This window comes from Schistocerca cancellata, chromosome 1, assembly GCF_023864275.1.
Source record: "Schistocerca cancellata isolate TAMUIC-IGC-003103 chromosome 1, iqSchCanc2.1, whole genome shotgun sequence".
Lineage (NCBI taxonomy): Eukaryota > Metazoa > Arthropoda > Insecta > Orthoptera > Acrididae > Schistocerca > Schistocerca cancellata.
In genome coordinates, this window is record NC_064626.1 from 313,204,947 (window position 1) to 313,228,746 (window position 23,800).

General features: G+C 41.5%; 1 protein-coding gene across 1 annotated transcript in view; it reads right to left on the reverse strand.

The window, feature by feature from the left end:
* Positions 1–3,616: 3,616 nt before the first annotated feature.
* Positions 3,617–23,800, reverse strand: part of LOC126172883 (uncharacterized) — a 116,217-nt gene continuing 96,033 nt past the window's right edge. Inside the window, exon 7 of the mRNA XM_049920914.1 lies at positions 3,617–3,936. Coding sequence (XP_049776871.1) covers positions 3,848–3,936 — 89 coding nt within the window. The 3' untranslated portion in view covers positions 3,617–3,847. The remainder of the gene's footprint in view (positions 3,937–23,800) is intronic.

Genomic DNA, 23,800 nt, shown 5'->3' on the forward strand with positions numbered 1-23,800 from the left:
TTTGTGGCGGACTATCGTTTTTCTGTCACTTGATACAACTATTTCGTCGTGCACTTCTTTCCACAGCGTAAATATAGCGACTCAATTACGTGTTTCACCGTCTTTGGTATGTTTACCTATCTGTTGCCACCATAACGAAGTATATGTTCGTTACTAACTTCTGTTTATGATGTTTATACCGTGTGTGTGCGTATGAGTGTGAGAAATGGGGGGGGGGGGGAATAGAGACGAATATTTTTCTGAGATAAATAAAATAAATAGCAGCAGGAAAAGGCAGTTCGATTTGCAAAACAAGTATTTATATGCTTGCTGCGGAAAATGGCCACACAAACAGACTTGTTATGTTTTTATTACATTAGTCGGGATCTCTAGGTGTATACTGGGTGTAATGGGGATAAGAATCATGCAGATATTTCTGTTGGTGACTGAAGACGGTGTACTGTACATCATTACATCAGTATTTACATCATTTGCAATAGTAATAGTAATAATTGCCATAATAATTACAGCCATTATGATCTGTGTGTTTCTAGGCCGGTTAGTACCTCGAAGTACTTGTATCAAGACCGACCCTGCGCAGCAAGTCAGGTGCTTAAATGTGGACGCATGGTCGCAAAGCCGGCCGGTCGCAGGTTCAAATCCTGTCTCGGGCATGGATGTGTGTGATGTCCTTAGGTTAGTTAGGTTTAAGTAGTTCTAAGTTCTAGGGGACTGATGACCTCAGATATTAAGTCCCATAGTGCTCAGAGCCATTTGAACCATGGACGCATAACGGTTAGTCTATACTGACAAATGATGTCCACTTAGTGATATACACAACTGTGCAGGAAATATCACGCTGTAAAGTTTATGTCGTTTTTGCGGTAAGACAGTTCGACGCAGAGAAAAGCAACCAATACAGTGATACGTGTACATATTAAGATACAACATATGAAAATAGCTGCACTTATACCCATTACACCCTGTATATTCACATTGCTGGCTGCTATGTATTGCTCCCATCGACTGTAGTATGAGTGACCACAAAAAGCTTCGTAGAAGTGTAAAAAAAGTAGTACTTTGTACAAGATCAGTGTACATGTCAACGTACACATTTTTACTGAACAGTATATTCTGTAGATGGATATTAAACTGAGCAGCCACATCCATGGCTACGCCATTTTTATTACAAACAAAAGCGTCATCCTATATTTGTAAGTAGTTCTAGAATTCTTTCACGATTATGTTTATCACGAAATATTTTTTCTCTTATGATGCTACACTGCATTGCTAGTGCATTTGTAGCTGTTGTTCTTAGGTGTGCATAAAGCATACGGGCACGGGTAGTTTGATGTCTTCGGTTGTTTGTCAAGTAGAACATGATGAAGGAATAAGACACACCACCACTCTCACTGATGTAGTGGTAACTCTGGACAGTTCTATAAATGATTTTTCAGCTAGGTAAAACGAAACAAATGAGTAATTTAACAATCAACCTCCTGGCGTGAAGGTTTTGTATGAAAGTGATCAATTATTTTGCTCCACGCTGCCACACTACTCTGTATAGTTCGTGTGCAGAGAAGAGGGATGAGTCCTATTTAAGCGATATCGTCAAACGGGATTTTTTGTACTCATCTCATCAGTCTTCTGACTAGTTTGATGCCCTCCCCTCCCCCCCCCCCCCCCCCCCGTAATGAATTCCTCTCGTGTGTCAACCTCTTCAAATGAAAGTAGCACTTGTAACCTACCTCTTCAGTTATTTCGTTGATGCATTCGAATCACTGTCATCCCCTACAGATTTTACGCTCCATAGCAACTTCTAGTACCATGGAACTTATTTTCTGATGCCTTAATCAAGTCTATCATCCTGCCCTTCTATTTGTCAGTGTTATCCTGATATTCCTCATTCCTCACCTAAATCAGTCCACCTGATTTTCAAAGTTATTCTGTAGCACCGCCTTTCGCATGCTTCTATTCTCTTCTTTTCTGGTTTTTCCACAGTCCACATTTTGTCACCTTACAATGCTGGGCTCCAAATATACATTCTCAGACATTTATTCCTCAGATTAATTCATACATCATCCGATTGATACTAGTAGACTTCCTTAGCTCAGGAATGCTCGTCTGCTCTTTTTGTCCTCCTTGTTTCGTCCATCGTGGGTTATTTTACTGTCTAAGCAACAGAATTCCTCAAATTCATCTACTTCGTAATCATCAGTTCTGATGCTAAGTTTCTTGTTGTTCTAATTTATGCCACTTCTCGTTACTTTTGTCTTTGTTAGAGATACTCTCAGTCCTGATTCTGTACTCATTAGACTGTTCATGTTATTCAACACATCCTGTAATGCCGGCCGGTGTGACCGAGCGGTTAAAGGCGCTACAGTCTGGAACCGCACGACCGCTATGGTCGCACGTTCGAATCCTGCCTTGGGCATGGATGTGTGTGATGTCCTTAGGTTAGTTAGGTTTAAGTAGTTCTAAGTTCTAGGGGACTGATGATCTGAAAAAGTTAGGTCCCATAGTGCTCAGAACCATTTGAACCATTTTTTTGAAACAGCTAAGTCCGCAAACTGTTTGCGCGCCGCTATGGTTAAAGTACACCCCGCATGAGAAAATGGCTCTATCCAAAACCGGGGTCGAGGCAGATGTGGTCCACCACGGGCCATAGATACAGGGGTGAACGATGGCTGCAGTGATGGACTGAAGTACGCCTATTATCCATTGAGCCGGCCGCGGTGAACCACGCGCCTGCTACGGTCGTAGGTTCTAATCCTGCCTCGGGCAAAATGGTTCAAATGGCTCTGAGCACTATGTGACTTAACATCTGAGATCATCAGTCCCCTAGAACTTTGAACTACTTAACCCTAACTAACCTACGGACATCACACACATCCATGCCCGAGGCAGGATTCGCGGTTCGGTCGCGAGGTTTCAGACTGAAGCGCCTAGAACCGCTCGGCCTGCCTCGGGCATGGAAGTGTGTGATGTCCTTAGATTAGTTAGGTTTAAGTAGTTCTAAGTCTACGGGACAGATGACCTCAGATGTTAAGTCCCATAGTGCTCAGAGCCATTTGAAACATTTTGTTATCCATTGAACCCCTTTATGCGTGTACATGGCCGAGTGACATTAATGTGACTACCTGCTATGTTCGAGATCAAAGTGAAATAAACACTGACAGATGCCAGTAGTCGGAGCTAAAACTGGAGCATGTGTAAAGCATGTCGGGGGATGCAGTAAGCAGTGCAGTCGTTGCCTTAATGTGGAAACAAAGCGAATTATCTCTTGTCCAAAAGGGGCCAAAGGTGAAAGTATTTCGCAAATGGCCATGTTTGTAAACTGCTCACCTTGCCGCAGTCCACTCTGTACAAGGTGGGTATTCAGCCTTTTTACAGCTGGTCACATCAGTGTGGCTGGACAGTGTATATTCTTTAAATGTGCGGATAGTTATTTTCAACCTTACCTTTCTGAGATGTGTAGCATTCGCGAAAACTTAATTGCCTCAAAGACATTTTTCACAGATCAGTAGCGGTAAAAAGCACCTGGTATCAATCCACCACAGGAAATTTGCATGCACTTACCTGTTCATCTGCAGTCGAACACCGTATCTTCGACACAGCAGAATGAGGGATAATGAAATGTGTTGTGTATAAAATATCACCTTTATTACAGTTCGCCTGAGCGTGGCTAACAACTGCAAATCTGAGTGGGTACAGACATGGGCAAAGCTCCAAAGTTTCCATTTTAAGTACTGACTCCTGAGGGAGCCACATTACAGGTAATCCACCACGAGACCGGGTACATCCAGTGGACGCCACCTCGGGGCTTGGTGTGTGGGGCTGGCAGGTGCGGGCAGCGCTGGTCTGCGTCTCACACAAACTCGCCCTGCTCGCCTGGGGCGCGCTCCACGATGATGCGGAAGTAGCTGTACACCACCAGCATGAAGTACACCTCCAGACCTGGAAGAGTCGCACCACACGCTCCCATCGTTAAACAATACTCATTACTTGCTGCTTGATTTTGTAAAGGGTAACACTTCTGTCATACGTAGTATGGAGTAGCTAAAACGAAATGGCAACAGCGAAAGTATTAAGAGCTCTAAAAGGAAATATTCCTCAGAAAAAATTACTCAGCACACTGAAATGTCAAAATAACTTTTTGGAAACCATAAAAAAAGTTTGGTAAGAGAATCCCACTGTTAGACGAAGACAGTAACTGTTCTCGAAAGAACAGATACCATTGATGACTGCAACTTCTCTAGAATAAATGATAGTTGATTGAAACACTCAGCTGCCGACAGGTGTTGTTGATATACTGACAGCTGAAAATGTGTGCCACGAGCAGGACTAGAACCCGGGATCTCCTGCTTACATGGCAGACACTCTATCCATCTGAGCCACCGAGGACACAGATGAATAGCACGACTGCAGGGAGTTATCCCTTCCACGCTTCCCGTGGGGGTGCAATTAATTACCATGTATTCTAGAGAATCTCCACGGTCATCAATGGTATCTGTTCTTTCGAGAACAGTTACTGTCTTCATATACAGTTAACTGGCTACTCGGCCATTGACCTTCGTTTGTGCGAACGCGCACAGGTTGCCCTAACTCTTACTGGAATCGACACCTTAATGTGCGAGAGTAATGAATGGATGGGCAAATATCTGTTACGGACTTTACGTATGTATATTGTGAACAGTTGGGAATGTGGGTCTCACCGGAAGCGTGCAAGGGATAAGTCCCTGCAGTCGCGCTATTCATCTGTGTCCTCGGTGGCTCAGATGGATAGAGCGTCTGCCATGTAAGCAGGTCGGGGCACACATTTCCAGCTGTCCCCATCGAGGTATATCAACGTCCCACTGTTAGATGCAGAGGAGAGAAATTTGATGATGATTATGGGTTTAAAAAGAGTAAACACTTAAGGTCATCCATTTCTTGTCCACCCCTGAGGAAGGAATATGTGTACCCCATTGTCATCTCTAGAACAAATCTCGTGTACAACTGTGAGGACTTTTCTAAACGTTTGTGTAACATATACCTAAGGCGGGACGGGGGTACCAGCCCGGTATTTGCGTAGCAGGATGTGCGAAACCGCCTAAAATCCCCATCCAGACTGCAGGCTCAAAATCTGTCGTTAATGAGAGAGGCGGATTTGATTCGGGACAGAAGACAGAATTGCCTGACTGTTTAGCGTGTCAACGCATTAGGCTATACGAGCGGATAAGCGGAGAGAATGTTTGGATAAAAAGCGTGCATTGAGGGTCTGTACAAAAGGATCAAACTGTCTATTCGCATGATAGAGCAAGAATTATATGATGAGTTGGAGGACAGAGGGTTCAGCGTTAGAGACGGAGTTTAACAGTCAAGAATAATAGATAAATACAGTTCCAAATTTCTTTAATTACTGTGGAAAGTGTTTCATCTATGAGCCTGGAGACACCATCAAACTTTCGGAAAAAATATCATACATACAGTCTGGAAGACAGCAAGAGGTGATATGTGTTACAACTAGAAAAGAAAATAGAGCGTCAGATGACGAATGTTTTAGAAAGGTAAGGAAAACAGATGCAGTTCTGAGGTTGTGAATGATAATGGAAGAAAGACATAAGAAATATCAAAATGCTCCCACAGGATTTTTCGACCTAGAAAAGTGTACGACAACTACCAGTAAACCGAAGAACAAAAGAACTTTCAGAAGTGACATTTAAATTCAAGGTGAAAAGACATCTTTGCAAATTCAGCGTGAAAGGTTACCGTTGAACATAATCCCTTATAACATTGCTATCGTCAGCGAAAAGGAGGCATCATTATATTATCTGTTCAAGCAATTGATAGCAAACTGAGGAAAAACGAAAGTAATTAGGACTGCAAAAATGCGATTACCGATAAACTTAATGTCTAAATTAGGGAGTACGTAGTATATTATGTGAAGGATTTCTGCCACCTTGGAACAAAATTACGTATAACGGACGAAGCAAGGAAGGTGCAGTACAAGATGTAGAATAGCACATGAAAAGAGGTGTATTAGTATAAAATAATGCCCTTACTTTCATGCAGAAATTTCTGAAATTTACATGTAGAGGACGGTTTAATATGCTAGTTGATCACTGACTGTGAGAACATCGCAGAAGAAGAGGATCGAAGTAGGTGTGATGTGGAGTTACAGAAAGATGCTATATAGCATATGAAAACCGTACGTTCCTCGGAGAATTGGCAAGGAAACCATTCTGTGGGAAGCCCTAACTAGAAGAAAGGAGACACTGATTGAACATGTGTTAAGACGTCAGAAAACATCGTCTGTGTTTCTAAAAAGAGTTGTAGCTAACAAAAGGCATAGGCAAGATAGATATCCTGCAAATAACAAAGGAAACTAGTTGCACAACACGTTGTGCATGCGTGTATTTAACATCACGTGTTCATGTCCCGGTCCGAAGATAACGGTTTAAGCGATTGAAACTAGCAATCAATTACTGTTTCTACATTGCGATACTGCTTTTATATTGTGATCTTGGGAAAGTAAAGATTAGTAATAGAATCTTCAAGCATTCAAATCCCACAAAAGCCAACAGGAAACTCCGTGGGCTGGAAGGTCTTCCCTTGTGAGCGATTTGTGATACATCTCTAGCTTTCCACTAATTCTTTTAGCGACAAAAGCTTCAATGGACGTCAGAAACGATACTTTACTGCTGGTAACACCGGAAGCCATGTTGAGAAGTATGACAATATATCGTCAGTGTCCTATTAGACAGTCCGAAGGTTACACAAATCACACCTCAGCATTCGAAGGACATTCACATTAGTATGTTCATTTTCTCGATAGTACATCCATAAGATTTTTTTATGAGAGATAAAACATATCTGGATTTATGCACAAGATAGTTGCTGCTATTTCCACACAATGCAGCACCAATGACAACGCTCCTACTCATTGCAACCGTAAACGACAATTTTTTCAAACGACTGTTGCGAGTTACGTAATTTGGACATGACTACATAATCATTTATTTACCCTACGGTTTTAAGCACAGTATTAAGTAGCATATGCATTTTACAGACAGACATGTGAAATTTTAACATAATCAATTGCGTCTTTCGTTGCCATCAGGAATTCGTTGACAGTTTCACGATATGCCTTGCAGGGATATTTTGTAGACAATATGGCGGACGGTTCGCCTGGCTGTTCCGCAGTCGCCTTTTGGAGATGGAGCCCTACCCCATCTATAAAGGGAATTCACGTTTTTGTCATTATTGGTGCGTATTCTGTCAATTGTTGTCCATATTCTGAGCGATTACGGGGGTTTCTTACTTATGCCGGGAAAATTCTGGCAGTATAGAGGCAGCCTTTAATCCAGTCTCGTACCTATGAGCCGGTTAAACTGAGATGAGACGTGTGCAATTCCATGGCTGCTTTTGCGTTGTTGGTGCTACAATATTTTTGTTAAAATTACTGTGATGGTGGTGTTTATGAAATTCTGTTGCTTCTCAATGCGAAGGTTCCTAATAATGCTATGTCAAGGATAAACGTTGTGTTCATAAAATTTTATTTTACTTTCACGTTGCACTGAAAAGCATATTTGGCTATAACCGATTTATGAGTATATCCTTTTGGGTATGGCTAAAAGTGTGTTAATAGCCCTGTTCGTGGTTTCAACATGTAATTGGCCTGAGGCGCATAGAATTTGGAACACACCAGATGATTTTAGTGACTGACAAACATTTTTTTACAGATATGAGCAATTCATCTATTTTTCAGATGGACTAACACAATTTTTAATCCCATGTATCTCAAAGCCTTTTCCAAAACCATTAAACTTGTTTCGAAAGGGAGGAAAAGTGGTGGCTGTTGTTACTCATTATCATTGTAATTAATTCATCTTGCTAACAGCCGTCACTGTTTCAATTCGTCATTGATCATTTTTAAAAGCTAATTGTAGGTAATTGATCTGCAGGTGATAGCAAATAAATCAGCTCTCATATTTTATTTACTTTATCCTCCAAAGTTTTAATTAATATCCCTTCTAGTTTGGATATGGTTGAGATCCTTTCCGTACGCTTTGTAGCTCAATGATCCTGCCGCTCTATTGATTACTTGGATGGATGTCTGAGGACCAATTACTAATCAGACATCAAGAGACATAGAATTTTAAATGAATAGCAAAACCGAGCGGTCTAAGGCGCTGAAGTCATGGACTGTGTGGCTGGTCCCGGCGAAGGTTCGAGTCCTCCCTCGGGCATGGGTGTGTATGTTTGTCCTTAGAATAATTTAGGTTAAGTAGTGTGTAAGCTTAGGGACTGATGACCTCAGCAGTTAAATCCCATTAGATTTCACACACATTTGAACATTTTTTTGAATAGCAAAATTGAGATACTGCTTAAATTTTAACTTATTTGAACTGATAGCGAGTTTCACTTTCACATATACCATCATCGTAAAAGATGAAAATAAAAGTTCTTTCAGATTTTGTGAAACATGAACGTGGACATATTACTTACAAACGGACAAACATGGAAGGTGATTGCCTTAGAAGCAGCTGGACAGAAGACACATAGTCGTTACCATGTACGTCTGTGTACCAAGAACGTGAATTTTGCGGCTTTTACGTATCAGGTTCACTGGTATCCCCTAGAGGTTAAAGTGACTGCTTTTCTCAGAAAACTCATCACGTGAGAAGAGATGCCCAGCGGTCTCTCTTACTTATCACCCACCCACTCATAGGGAATAACCTCAGGTAAGATTAGGAACAACTAAGGAAACAGTGCAACCAAATTTGTAACCAATGATCTCTGTGTCAAACGTCTAGATTGCTACTATGTAACTCTGTCGAGGTGGAATGGTAGAAGGATGCAAATAAGCGAGACCAAATGTTCAAATGTGTGTGAATTTCTAAGGGACCAAACTCCTGAGGTCATTCCTCCCTAGACTTACGCACTACTTAAACTAAATTATGCTAAGAACAGCACACACACGCATGCCCAAGGGAGGACTCGAACCTCTGGTGGGAGGGGCCGCCCAATCCGTTTCATGGCGCTTCAAACCGCGCGGTCACTCCTCGCGGCGAGGGAGACCATGTGCGACAGAAAAAGTAACTTACTTGGTAACAGAAAGTGCGAATTTCGTGAGTCCTAGAAATATCATATTACTCCAATAACTGTAGGAATGAAAGTAAATCATTTGGACAAATGTAATATCGAGATATTCTCGTGCGATGCGTTTATCTTTCCGATAAAGAGGCGCCAATTTATAAGCAATTAGAGTTAGAGCTTTCTTGGATACGAAGCCCTTTTACTTTATTCTTCTCGGTGGCTTTAGAACTAGTTCGCTGTATTATGAATATCATTCCTGCTGCATTATTTTTGGTCCATGACGTCATTCACGACGCTACCTTCCTGCTTCATAGCACGCGTCCATTTGTGTTAATTGCCTCTGCATAGCTAAAAGTTCGTCTCCAATACATTTTATGGTATGACCAGAGGAAAGCGACTTTGTGAAGAAGAGTCAACAGCGCCCCAGAAGTGGTCAGTTATCTCTTATTCAAAGAAGCCAGTGGATGGTGTCTTCTTAGATCATTGCTAGCTAGAAAAACTATACACAGCTATCTTCATTTTACATCTAATGGAAAAATATTCTGGTTTAGAGATTTTTTTTTAATACCTGGTATCCTGAAAGTGTTTTAATGTAATGTTGCTCAACTTGTGACGCCAAAACTAAAGGGAATGTTAAGTGGCTGGTGGTTCTTATTCAAATATAACACAGTGTATAAAAGGGTACAAAGAATCTAGAGCGTACCGTATATAAAATAAGCAACGACGAAAGGTCACAGTGCTCAGAAAAACAAAATACGACTCACGAAATAATACACATAGCCCATCTTTAACTGACTTTTCCCAATATAAACAATCAACGTTCACTGAGGGGCCAACTGACTATACAGTTTAACAACACGTTACTAGACAGAATACTAATAAATGAGACCCTCTGAATTCATTCAGGCTACAACAAAAGGGCGTGAATTAAGTTACACAAATAACAACAGACTTTCAATACAACATCTCATTCTACAACCAAATAGAAAAATTACCAAACCAAAGCCGTCACTCTACTTAATATTAAACAGACAACCAAGGGCTACAATATTAGCAGTAGAACCAACTATCTATAGACTCTGTTGCACATAGAACAGTAAACCAGTGAAGCCCAGTAGCAATGAAATTTTAATGTATACTAGGCACTCTTCTTTCGGCTAGTACTCTCTCCACTGAGTACTCAACTAGGTAAGACCTACCCTAGCTCTATACGCTACTGCCAGCGCTTATCGCTGCAAACAGACACTCTTCTAACTGTCGTACTCGCAAACACGCTTCAGAACTAGAGTGAAGAGCGAAGAAATTGGTACACCTGCCTATACCGTGTAGCCCCCCCCTCCCCCCCCCCCCCCCCCCCCGGGCACGCAGAAGTTCCACAACACAACGTGGCACAGACTCGACGAACGTATGAAGTAGTGCTGGAGGGAATTGACACCATGAATCCTGCGGGACTGTTAACAAATCCGTAAGAGTACGTCGGGATGGAGATCTCTTCTGAACAGCATGTTGCAAGCCATCCCAGATATGCCCAATAATGTTCATGTCTATGGAGTTTGGTAGCCAGCGGAAGACTTTAAACGTAGAAGAGTATTCCTGGAGTCACTCGAGCGTTTCTGGACGTGTAGGTGTCATATTGCCCAGTTGGAATTCCCCAACTCTGTCGGAATGCAAAATGGATATGAATGGATGCAGGTGTCCTGACAGGATGCTTACATACTTGTCATCTGTCAGATTCGTATCTAGACGTATCCGGGATTCGTTACCACTCCAACTGCACGCACCTCACACCATTACAGAGCCTCCAGCAGCTTGAAAAGTCTCCTTCTGCCAAGCAGGGTCCATGGATTCAAGAAATTGTCTCCATTCCCGTACACGGTCATCCGCCAGATACCATTAGAAACGAGACTCGACAGACCAGGCAACATGTTTCTCGTCGTCAACAGTCCACTGTCAGTGTTGACGGGCCAAGGCGAGGCGCATAGCTTTGTGTCGTGCAGTCATCAAGGGCACACAAATGGGCCTTCGGCTCCGAAAGTCCATATCGATGATGTTTCGTTGAATGGTTTGCATGGTGACAATTATTGATGGCCCAGCATTGAATTGAGCAGCAATTTTCGGATGGGTTGCACTTCTGTGACGTTGAACGATTCTCTTCAGTCGTCGTTGGTTCCGTTCTTGCAGGATCTTTTTCTGCCCGCAGAGTGTCGGAGATTTGATGTTTCACCAGATTCCTGATATTCGTGGTACACTCGTGAAATGGTCGCACGGGAAAATCTACACTTCACCGTTACCTCAGAGATGCTGCATCCCATCGCTTGTATGCTGACTATACCCACGTTCAAACTCGCTTACATCTTGATAACCTGCGATTGTAACATCAGTAACCGACCTAACAACTGCGCCAGACACATGTTGTCTTATATAGGCGTTGCCTGCCCCTGCGCCGTATTCTGCCTGCTTACATGTCTCTGTATTCGAATATGCATGCCTATACCAGTTTCTTTGGCGCTTGAGTGTAATTCATCGCTCTCAGATTCACTACATTTCTTGGATTCACGTAGCCCATCACGGTTCGCTGCCTAGGCGGAGCGATATCCCTCGTTGACAGCAAGTGCCTATCAGTCTCGTCCGTCCGTCTAGCAGGTTGTGTTGCTGCGCTGCCTAAAGTCCCTGCTCCATCTCTCCAGGAGGTTGTCCTCGACCTCCAAGCTGCTAGTAATGCCGCTTTCACTTTCTGATTCCCATCTGTCTACATCCCACCGTGGCTGCCTCTAACCGACCATTGGTGGTTAAGTGGTAAGGCAAGGACAGAGCGAGCCAATCTTGAGCCCAACCTAGGGGTTATTCTGGAAAAATCTCATGCAACTGCAAGTGTCATATATCGTTGATGTCAGTATTAGTATCGGGTAATCAAAAAGTCAGTATAAATTTGAAAACTTAATAAACCACGGAATAATGTAGATAGAGATGTAAAAATTTACACACATGCTTTGAATGACATGGGGTTCTATTAGAACAAAAAAAAGTATTGCTAGACGCGTGAAAATCTCTTGCGCGCGTCGTTTGGTGATGATCGTGTGCTCAGCCGCCACTTTCGTCATGTTTAGCCTCCCAGGTCCACGGACCTCAGTCTGTGCGATTATTTGCTTTGGGGTAACCTGAAGTCGCAAGTGTATCGTGATCGACCGACGTCTCTAGGGATGCTGAAAGATAACATCCGACGCCAATGCCTAACCATAACTCCGGACATGCTTCAAAGTGCTGTTCACAACATTATTCCTCCATTACAGCTATTGTTGAGGAATGATGGTGGACATATTGAGCATTTTCTGTAAAGAACATCATCTTTGCTTTGTCTTACTTTGTTATGCTAATTATTGCTATTCTGATCAGATGAAGCGCCATCTGTCGGACATTTTTTGAACTTTTGTATTTCTTTGGTTCTTATAAAACCCCTTGTCATTTCAAGCATGTGTGTCAATTTGTACCTCTCTATCTACATTATTCCGAGATTTATTCAGTTTTCAAATTTGTACTGACTTTTTGATCACCTGGTACTTCCTTAACTCAAAGGTCATTTACAACAGGGCTCACAATATGTTGCCAAGTGTCAGGTCAAAGAGGGCAAGTCTTCCCCATCCCTGGTGCTGTTCTGCAAATTTTGCGTCAAGCACCGCGAATGCAAACGGTAAGAGCGTATTTGTGACTCTTCCACAGCCGCGAAGTAGTATTTCTGTGCCATTTTTCCGTTTATCTTTTTTTCATGGATATTTTATATTTTTTGGTGTTTTTAGTCAAAATGGACAACGAATAAAGGGAGGCTGAGCGCATACTTCGGTGGAGGGTGGAATTACCAGACAGTGAAAACGACTTTACGGCAGATGACACTGAAAATGAAGATTGTGTAAGTGAGCCCAGTGGCAATAGTTGTGTTGGGCAAGATGCAAGTGAAGGTAGTGACAAAGAATAATATGGCACTAAATGAGCTACAAAATACTGCCCACAATGCTGCATTACCAGACCTACACGAGCGATCGCGAAATCAGGTACGCAGTCCATTTTATTTTGGTAAAGATGGACCCAAGTGGTGCAAAAATCCACCTCAACAACAAGTTTGGACCCGTTCTGTAAACATCATCAAGGAGGTACCTGGTGTGAGTTTAGTGGCAAGATTAGCAAAGACAGAGCTTGAGTGCTGGAGTCTGTCTTGCAATGAAAATATTCTTAGTATTGTATTGAAATACACAAACTTGAAAACCGCAGAAAGGAAAGAAGCTTGTGAAGTAGTTGCAAATCAGTATTTTATGTAGGAGATGACCATCGGCAAGCTGAAGGCTTATATGGGCTCGTTGTACATTGCTAGATTTTACCGATTGGAAGGCAGAACACCGGTTTTGGTTTTAGATGGAACGCACTGAAATTTTTCGGCTGAATATCACACAGCAACGTTTCCATTTTATTTTAAGTTATCTTCGTTTTGACGATAAATCCACACGTGAAGAAATAAAACGGCTGGACAACTTAGCACCAGTACGACAGATATCTGAAATATTGGTTGAAAACCGCAAGAAAGCCTATGTACTAGGAGACTATACAACAATAGACGGAATGCTGCTTGCATTCAAAGGCAGATGCAGATTTAGACAATACATTCCATCAAAACCAGATAATGTGGGGTAAAAACATTTGCCTCGTTCGGAGCAAAGAATTTCTATATCTTCAACCGCGAAATATATGCTGGGAAACCGCCAGAAGGGCCGTTTCCACTGAGAAATAAACAATCTGATGTGGTGAATCAGCTGGTGCTAACCATTTCAAAAACAAGGCGTAACGTGACTTTTCATATTGGTTTACGAGCTATTAACTAGTGTCACATCTGCTGAAAGAGCACGAGCTAACTTCTGTGGCAACAGTGCGTAAGAACAAGAGGCAAATCCCTCCTGGATTTTGCAAAACTCGTGGTAGAGAAATCTACTCATCTAAGTTCAGTTTCCAAAAGGATACTACACTTGTTCCGCGCATGTCAGAGAAAAACAAAGTTGCTTTGTTCATATCTAGTCTTCACCACAATGCTCAAATTGATGAATTGACAGGACATAAAAACAAACATGTTTTAAAACTCTACGAAAGGTGGAACTGACATTGCAGATGAACTGTCAGCGACTTATGATGTAAGCCGCAACTCAAAAAATGGCCTCAAACTGTCTTTTACGGAATATTGAATATGGGCAGCATAAATGCTGCTATTGTTAAGTGATCAAATAACAATAAAAACCAAAAGCGTCGTAATTTCATAAAAACATTAGGCTGCATGCTCGTCAGTGAACACCTGAGTGCCCAACAAGAAATACCTCAACTGCCAAGCACTTTGCGTAAGAGAATCAGAGAATTTAGTGGAGAATGTTCACAAGAATCGACTGCCGGAGTCCAAGATGTACGAAAAAGATGTCAAGAATGTCCCTATGCTGTCCATCGTAAGACACCTCACATTTGTGAAGGTTGTCATAACTAAATTTGTCGAAGAACACATTGTTCCACTGTGCCAACAATGTGCTGTGGCATGAGATGATTAACAGCTTATGTCAAAAGTTTATTGTTCATTTTGTGTTCGAAGAAGTTTTATCTCCTAAATACTTAGCAAAAAATCAGAATGTATGGTTTTGTAGATTTTGAAAGATTTGAAACGTTAAGGGCGGTTAAGATGATTATCTAGCAGACTTTATGTAAAAATTGAGTAATAACGTCTTTGTACTCTTAATGGTGTTTATTTCTATGAAAATCCTTTAATTAATAAATAATTCATAAATTTAATTCCTATATTTTGTCAAAAAGTGACAATAAATACTTAAAAAATATAAATGAAAAACATGGTCATGTGAGGCCCCCCCCCCCCCCCCACATTCTTGATGAACCATTTTTGCACCACATCCTCGCCCTGTTAAATATATATTTATAGATCGCGAAAATAAAACTTGCAATCAAGTACGCCACCAAAACACACACGAAACACAGCTGTATTTCTATCGATGGAAGAAATAAGGTGTTTTATTAGGAGATATCACTTAAGCATCACTGTATGTAAACAAGTGACAAGGACGGCCAACGACGGTAGCAGTGAAATACGTGACATTTCGAGAGACAGTGTTAGAATCAATAGCTCGAGCGCATGTTTTAAAGTGATGTTATTCTCTATAACATACAGATGTGTAGATGTATTCTAAAACTTAGCAGGTCGCAACCGTAAATGATGTTAGAGATTCTGCCTGCTCTCGATCCTGCTACAGCTGAAATATAGGCTTAATATCAAGTGCCCAACTGCAATGTTCATGTTAGAACTTACAGCAAGCAAAGCTCTAGCAAAATGGCTGTAAATATTACAAAGAATGGCACCCCCATATTGCAAATGTGACAAAATAACAGTGCCGGTTTGCAGAAACGAAGACATCAGCGTCATAATACACGGGAAACAGACGAAATAACGTGATTACAGCAGCATTAGTGGGGAGAATTGCCAATAATTGTCGAAGTGACAACAGAGTAGTGTAAAAGAAAGATACAAGACATTAAGTGCAAACCTACACAGTCTTGCACGAGTGTCAAACGCACGGTCAATTCTGCAGCGGTTTCCATCCCGGTAATGATATGTTCCTTAGCCATGAGAGACGTACAAAGTTTGCTGTAGTCACACGTCTCGATACTTTATAAAAATCGATTAGTGGAGTGGAGCACTACATAAATACTGATAAATTGTGTTAAATACACTCAAATAATCTTGGTGAGGGATCAAACGACACCATATATCTTGTTCTCAGTTATAAGAGTCTACTCTATCCGTTATTTGGGTTCTAAATGTGATGGAATTCTGTCCCAATACATAACACCTACAAGTAGAGTTCCGGCGATAACAACATAGTCGTTTGCACAGTTTAAAAGTGATGGAATGGCAGCTTGTAACGGCAATCTGGAAATGCTCCATAATAGCCTGCAGCCACTTTTCAATTGTGGGCGTCTCTGCACAAAGAAAAACTTGTCAACCAATGTGAGGTGTTACATAACCATTAAATGTTATTATTCTGTTCGTTATAATTTCTGCAAAGGGTTGTTCTATTTTAGGTACACATAATCTAGACCAGCACATTTAAATACATTGTAACCATCCTTTGTAAGCAGATCCAGGCGGGAACAGAGCTTCATAAACATATTTTTCAAGTGTCTTTTAATGTAGTAAATATGCCCCAATCCATCATTTTCGGCTAGGACTCCAACATATGACCATTTACCAGTGTTTCTTACAGTAAATGGAGATATTTTACAGTATACATTCGCAGCCAGATCTCGCCATGCACTGTTTTTAAAGCAACATGCAAACCGTACCTGTACAGTTGTTATAGCTTCTTCTTTTTCCCATTTATTTTACGTTCTTCCTTTACGTCAGTTGTCTTCGCCATATACTCCTGATTGCGCTTTTTGGGCTTTGATCTCCTCCATTTCAAGTTTTTTTCTCGTACACATATCCCAGTAACTTCATTTAAAGTTGCCAATTCTATAATGGGGAATGGATTAAGTCTGTGTGATATATTTATTTTGCTTCTTATGATTTGTAGGTTAACATTGTGTTTGGGTATCTGTCCCAATTCGGTGATATCTATATCTGACGTTATTTTGGAGAACAATAACCTGGATTGAGACACAAGTGTGTTTCCCCTGCTTTAATATAACACATCTGTGAATGCTTAGCTTGTCTTTGCTGGAGGCAATGTTAAGAACCTCAATGTAGTTTACAAGAAGTTACTTAAAACAGTAATCTGATAATCTGACAGAGCATAATTTATAAGCTTTTCTCTGTCTTGAGTGGCAGCAAAGGTTATCTGTACACAAGTCAATTTTCAGATATTCTTATTACCCAGTAAACAAACAGTAAAAGTTTTTAAACACCACACAGCAGCTGTTCTGCAACTTATTAGTTAGCTGACTCCACATGGACGTGATGGGCACAGAACACAGTGGAGCACATTGTACATACTGTTAGAGTCTGAAGTCTAATACACTTAAACACACTTGAACAGGATCTAACAAGTGACTCATTCTGTAGTTGTATATTGTAGTCTCCACTGTGGTAATACCATGCTCCTTAGTCAAACAAGACTTAAAAGTATGTCGTAGTCTCATGTCTGGAAACATTATAAAATGTATAAAGTCGATACTAGTAACTGTGTTTACTCGTGTACTTGTGATTTGACACAGAAATGTGTAGTGTATCTTTAAGTGAAGATTACCAACGTTAAGTAGTCTGTTCCATCTCGCGGAAATCGGGTTTTCTGCCGGATATCAGCGTCTTCCAAACACGATATTTCGACGTCATTACTTGACGTCTTCATCAGGTGTTCGCTGAGACTGGCTGCTTGCTGGACCGGGTCACATATTTAGGCCTGCTCGGTGCCTGGTGTTCTGTTTGCCGTTCCCTAGTCGGTCCGCGCCCACGGGTCGCGCTATCCTGCCGCTCTAGGTGTTCCCTGTTCCGTCCGCGCCCACTCTGGCCGCCTCTCACTGCAGTCGTGGCCTTCCGGTGTTGCCTTCTAGGTCCGCGCCCGTGAGTGGTGCTCCCCTGCCGCTCTGGACGTTCCCTATTCCGTCCATGCTCGCTCTGGCCGCCTCCGAGTGCGGCTGAGAATTCCTGGTTCATGCCCGCAGTGTGCAGATGTCTGAGGCTCGTTGTTGGAGTTGGAAACATATTTTCTCCGGTATTGCTTCAGCAGTTCAAATTTTGGGTTCCATGCAATGCTTAGCTGGTATCCTGCTTCCCGGTTAATCAGGTTTTGTCCCATCTTTATCTCTATAGATTCAGTGATGACACTGTCCCAGAACCTGGGGGTCTGGACCATGACCTTGGTGTTCTCATAATCCATGGAATGTTCCAACTCTAGGCAGTGTTCTGCTATTGCTGATTTTGTGGCCTGCCTTAGCCTGGTATGTCGCTGGTGTTCCTTACATCTGATTTCCACCGTTCTAGTCGTTTGGCCAATGTAGGACATACTGCATTCACAAGGAATATTGTAAATGCCAGGCTTCCTTAAGCCCAGGTCATCTTTGACTGTTCCAAGTAAAGTCTTGATTTTGCTAGGTGGGCAGAAGACACTCTTGATGTTATGTTTCATTAGTATTCTGCTGATCTTGGCAGAAACAGGCCCGGCTTACGGTAAAAATGCCAGCTTCTTGATCTCTTCTTCTTGCTCGTTCTCCGATGTATCCTGACGTCTGGCGGGATGTAGAGCTCTGCAGATGTCCCTGGATGAGAATCCGTTGTTAGCAAACACTTTTTGAAGATTTTCAAGTTCCCCTGGCAGGCTATCAGAGTCAGACAGTGTGTTGGCTCGGTGTACGAGTGTTCTAAGCGCCGCGGTCTTTTGTGCTGGGTGGTGGCAGCTGTCGGCCTGTAGGTATAAATCTGTGTGTGTTGGCTTTCGGTACACACTGTGGCTGAAGGTGCCATCCGCCTTCTTCTTCACCAGGACATCCAGAAACGGAAGCTGACCGTCCTTTTCTAGCTCCATGGTGAATTTAATATTCGGATTCCTTGAGTTCATGTGGTCCAGGAAGTCTTCCAGTTTTTCGCGACCGTGGGGCCAAATGACAAATGTGACATCAACGTATCTCAGGAAGCACGTTGGCTGGTAAGTGGTAGTTGTAAGAGCCTCGTCCTCGAACTTCTCCATAAACAGGCTGGCCACTACTGGTGACAAGGGGCTACCTATCGCCACCCCTTCAGTCTGTTCATAGAATTGACCTCCACATAGGAAGTAAGTCGATGTTAGAATATGCTTAAACAGGTCCAGCACAGCTCCATCAAACTTCTCACTGATTAAGCCAAGCATGTCCTTAAGGGGCACTCTGGTGAACAGGGACAACATGTCAAAACTGACCATTAAGTCTGCATCTGAGAAATGTAGGTTTTTAAGACATTCCACAAAGTCCCGTGAGTTGCGGATGTGGTGTTCACACTTCCCCACATATGGTGCCAACATTTTCTTGAGATATGTTGCAGCTGTGTAGGTGGCTGCCCCAATATTGCTCACAATGGGTCGTAGTGGTACACCCTCTTTGTGGATTTTAGGTAGTCCATAGAGGCTGGGTGGTACTGGTGCCTTGGATTTCAGTCGTTTGATAACTTTCTCAGGCCAGCCAGTTTCCTTCAGCAGAGACTTGGTGTTTCTGTCCACCCTGTCAGTTGGATCCTGCTCTAGTGGTTTGTAAGCTGGGTCCTCCAGAAGTCGCCGGATCTTCAGGTCATAGTCACCTTTCTGCAGTATGACTGTGGAGTTCCCTTTGTCTGCCAGTAATACCACTATGTCGTCATCTTCTCGTAATCTCCTGAGGGCCATCCTCTCGTCTCTTGAGATGTTAGACTTAGACTCTGGTAAGGGCTCTGCACGTCTCTCTCTGAATCTCTTCAGCCGTACTTGAGGGTAGTGTGTTGACGACTTGTTCCACAGAGCTGATGAAATTGGCTACCGGTAGATCTCTAGGAGCGACAGCGAAATTTAGGCCCCAGCCAAGAACCTTCAGGGTAGCTTCATCCAGTGTTCTGTCACTCAAATTTACAACCTTGCGAGTGTCATGATTTTGTTGCACTCTGCTGTTCAGGCGTTCAAATTTTGCCAATTGTCGGGCTGTAGCATTTTTCTTAATGCATGCTGCTAGTGACCAAGACACTCCATCAATTCTGTCCCAATCCTCTTGCGCTAGTTTGGCGGCCATGTACAGATGTAGATGTAACAGCTCCCTGGACGTGACATCAAGTTTATGGCGGATGTCACGGACTCTTTCTCTCACCACAGCGATGCTGGCTCGGTGCTTGATCCTGTTGGCCGCCTAGACGTAATTTGATGTTTGATTTTGGCAAATACAGGCACCACATCTCTATCTCTGCACCTGAGGAGGAAGTTGAGCGAGCCCAACATCCTCTCTTTGCGTTGTCGCAACTTGTCCAGTTTCTTCATATTGCAGCACATTTCCTCCCCGTAGAGTCTTGTGATGTAATTTCTTAGACTTTCCCGGCGATTTTATGACATCTCGTGTGAGTTCATGGAATGACCTCTGCATTGGGGTCAAAGATGGCTTGTTCTCTCCTTGCCCTCCTACTGTGATACTGTGAGCACTTCCTGTACTCTGCTTGTAACCTCAGTGTTTCGCCACCAAGTACATCTGAACAAGTATTGGCAGTGGTGAGAAAGACAAATTTATGGTGTAGACTCTATTTGATTTCCTTCGTCTTTGTTTGCCGACAATGAATCCGCTGCTTTTTGGAATTATTATACCTAATAAGAGCGAAATTCAAAATGTAGGCTTGCTCAATAAATTTGAAAGTTCATTACATGTAATACAATACCGAAAATCAGAAACTTGTTCTTTAATGTAGTTTATTTTGACTGTGTAATTCACCTATGTCAGCCTTCCTCTGAAAGCTTCCATACTACGCCATGAAATTTCGTTGCAGTTTAGTTTCACTCAACTAGTCTCAATATTGATGTTTAATAGGTTGTTATCTTTGTTTCTTTTACTCTGTATATTTACATTCTTTGTTTATTTAGAGTTATTCTGGACTGAGTAACATGTCTCTCCTGTCCTTCAGACTAGGACTTAACGGCATCCAGCGACAAAGGTCATATACTCTGTAAGCATTAAAATTAGGTTTTTTCACCTGCAGTTTTAATCGTTACTTGTACTTTTCTTTCACTTCCTGGTCTAAGTTAAAAAGTAGAAATCTACTAAGTCTTGTATACACTTTAAATTATTCGTTTTATTTTTTAAATTGGGTTTATGCACATTATTAATAACTCATTTCACTCCTTTTTCAATTTCATTATACTTCTCTAGGAATAATGACATGTGATTTTACACTAGCGAAGTTGGGAATCTTCAGCAGGTGTTGATGAACAAATTAAACGCAGTAGATGCTGAACTCCTCATGCGATAATTTTCACTGTTATATCATCATCATTTTTTCTTTCACAGTGATTCAAGAGTACTTCAGATTTGGAGCACAACATGGCTATCCATACTTAAATGTTCTTCACAGACACACATTTCAAGTTTCTGTTGATATCTTTAAACTTAAGGCACCTTAGCGTCGGCATATGTGAAATTAATTCATTTCTTTTCTCCAAGATTGCTTTTAACATTTTTTTCCGAAGTCATGTTTTTATTTCTTTATCTGACTAATTTATTTATAGAAGGTTCTGAACCCTTAGATATCTTTGTCTGTTCTTGTGTATGTTTCTTTCATACATTATGGGAGTATATGTTCTATTAATCATTGTCTTTCGCCTGCTCTTCAAGTTTATACTCCGTCATCTGCAATTAATCTTATTTTTCTACAAATGCCGACTACCATGCAATATTTCGTACTTATAATATCATTTACCACTGTAAGAACGACAGTTCAAATGATGGAACTTTTTCCTAAACATTTTATTAATTTCAGCTCATTTCTCCAAGATTTCATCTGAGTAAACTACGGAGGATTTATGAAAACGGTAAAAAGTAAAGACATGGGAGAGGCAAAATGCCTGTTTGCAAAAGACACTTCACCCAGAAAAGGTAACGTATTATATTTAACAAGCCGTGCAAGCTGTTAATATTATTTTCTTCTTAGCTCATGACATTCACCAAACTCCAACGAATGCAATTATTAATAGTATACCAGTCCAAGAAAATCAGGGACAAATTCATCAGTATTAATTTGAGATTTCATATCATGAAATTGTATAGAGCTTCATATCACTCAAGTGATTCTGTCTCAAAATAAATTCAACAAAATACCCTGTGACTCAGGGACTGCTACAGCAATGGGGCAAACATTTCACTTCACAAATGTTCTGGAGTAGCAAATCAAGCATCAATAAACAACTATGAGCAGCTATAAAAACAATGTGAAATATAGCCCCTTTTGCAAATCAGAGGAACATTATTTCAACTGTCATAAATAGAGATTATATAGCTTTCGCCAGAGATTAGAAACAAATCTGCAAAAATGGAATTAGGTAGAAAGGGAATTCCCCCTGTACCAATACACATAGCCTGTGATAATTCAGGCTAGTTCTATTAACGACTCACACTAGACAGCAGTAACAAAATTTACGTGAATCCTGAGTATAAAATAAATTACATATAACTGCCACATCCTCCCCCCATGAACCAGGGACCTTCCCGTTGGTGGGGACGCTTGCTTGCCTCAGCGATGCAGTTGGTCGAGCAACAACAATGGAGGGGTGTGTGTTGAGAGGAAATACAAAGGTGTGGTTCCTGGAGATGGGCAGCAGCCTTTTCAGTAGTTGCACGGGCGAAAGTCCGGATGATTGACTGATCTGGCCTTGCAACATCAAGTAAAATATCCTTGCTGTCCTGGCACTGCGAACGGCAGAAAACAACGGCAACAACAGCCATAATTCTTTTCGAGGGTATGCAGCTGTACTGTGTGGTTAAATGTTGATGGCATCCTCTTGGGTAAAATATTTCGGAGGTAAAATAGTGCCCTATTCGAACCTCTAGGTGGGGACTACACAGGAGGACGTCGTTATCAGGAGAAAAAAACTGGCATTCTATGGACCGGAGCATAGAATATCAGATCCCTTAGTCGTGCAGGTAGTTTAGAAAATATAGAAGAGGAAATGGATAAAGTTATAAATAGTGAGAATTAGTGAATTTCGGTGGCAGGGGAACAGGATTACTGGTCAAGGGAACGTAGCCTATAAATAGAAAATCAAATATGGATAATGAAAGATTAGGTTAAAAAAAGGATAAAAAATGGAATGCGGATAAGCTACTTTGGGCAGTATAGTTAACGCATTATTACAACCAAGATAGACTCGAAGCCCAGAACCACACAGTAGCACAAGTTTATATGCCAACTAGCTCCGCAGATGATGAAGAGATTGAAGAAATGTATGATGAGATTATTCAGACAGTTAAGAGAGACACAAATTTAATAGTAATGGGGGACCGGAATTAGATAGTAGGAAAAAGAATAAAAGGAGAAGCAGTAGGTGAATATCGATTGGAGAAAGAAATGACAGAGAAAGCCGGCTGGTAAAATTTTGCACAGAGCACAATTTAATCATAGCCAACACTTGGTGTCAGAATCATGAAAGAAGGCCTTACATGTGGAATAGACCTGGAGGCACTGGAGGATTTCAAATCGAATGTATTATGGTAAGACAGAGATTTAGGAACCACGTTTTGAATTGTAAGACACTTCCAGGGACAAAAGTGGACTCTGACCACAATTTATTAGTTACGAACTGTATATTAAAACTCAAGAAACTGCAAAAAGGTAGGAATTTACGGAGATGGGACCAAGATACGCTCAAAGAACCAGAAGTTATAGAACGTTTCAGAGGGAGGATTAGGGAACGATTACAAGAATAGAGAAAAGGTATACAGTAGAAGAAGAATGAGTAGCTTTGAGAGAATAAATAATAAGGGCAGCAGAGGATCAAGTACGGAAAAAGACGAGGACTAGTACAAATCCTTGGGTAATGTAAGAGATACTTAATGTCAGTGATGAAGGAGAAAATATAAAGTGCACTAAATGAAGCAGCCAAAGGGAATACGAATATATATATATATATATATATATATATATATATATATATATATATAAAATTAGATGACAGGATTTAAAAGCATATATTACTGGTGGTAAGGCAGACTCCACCTACAGGAAAATTAGTCACCTTTGGAG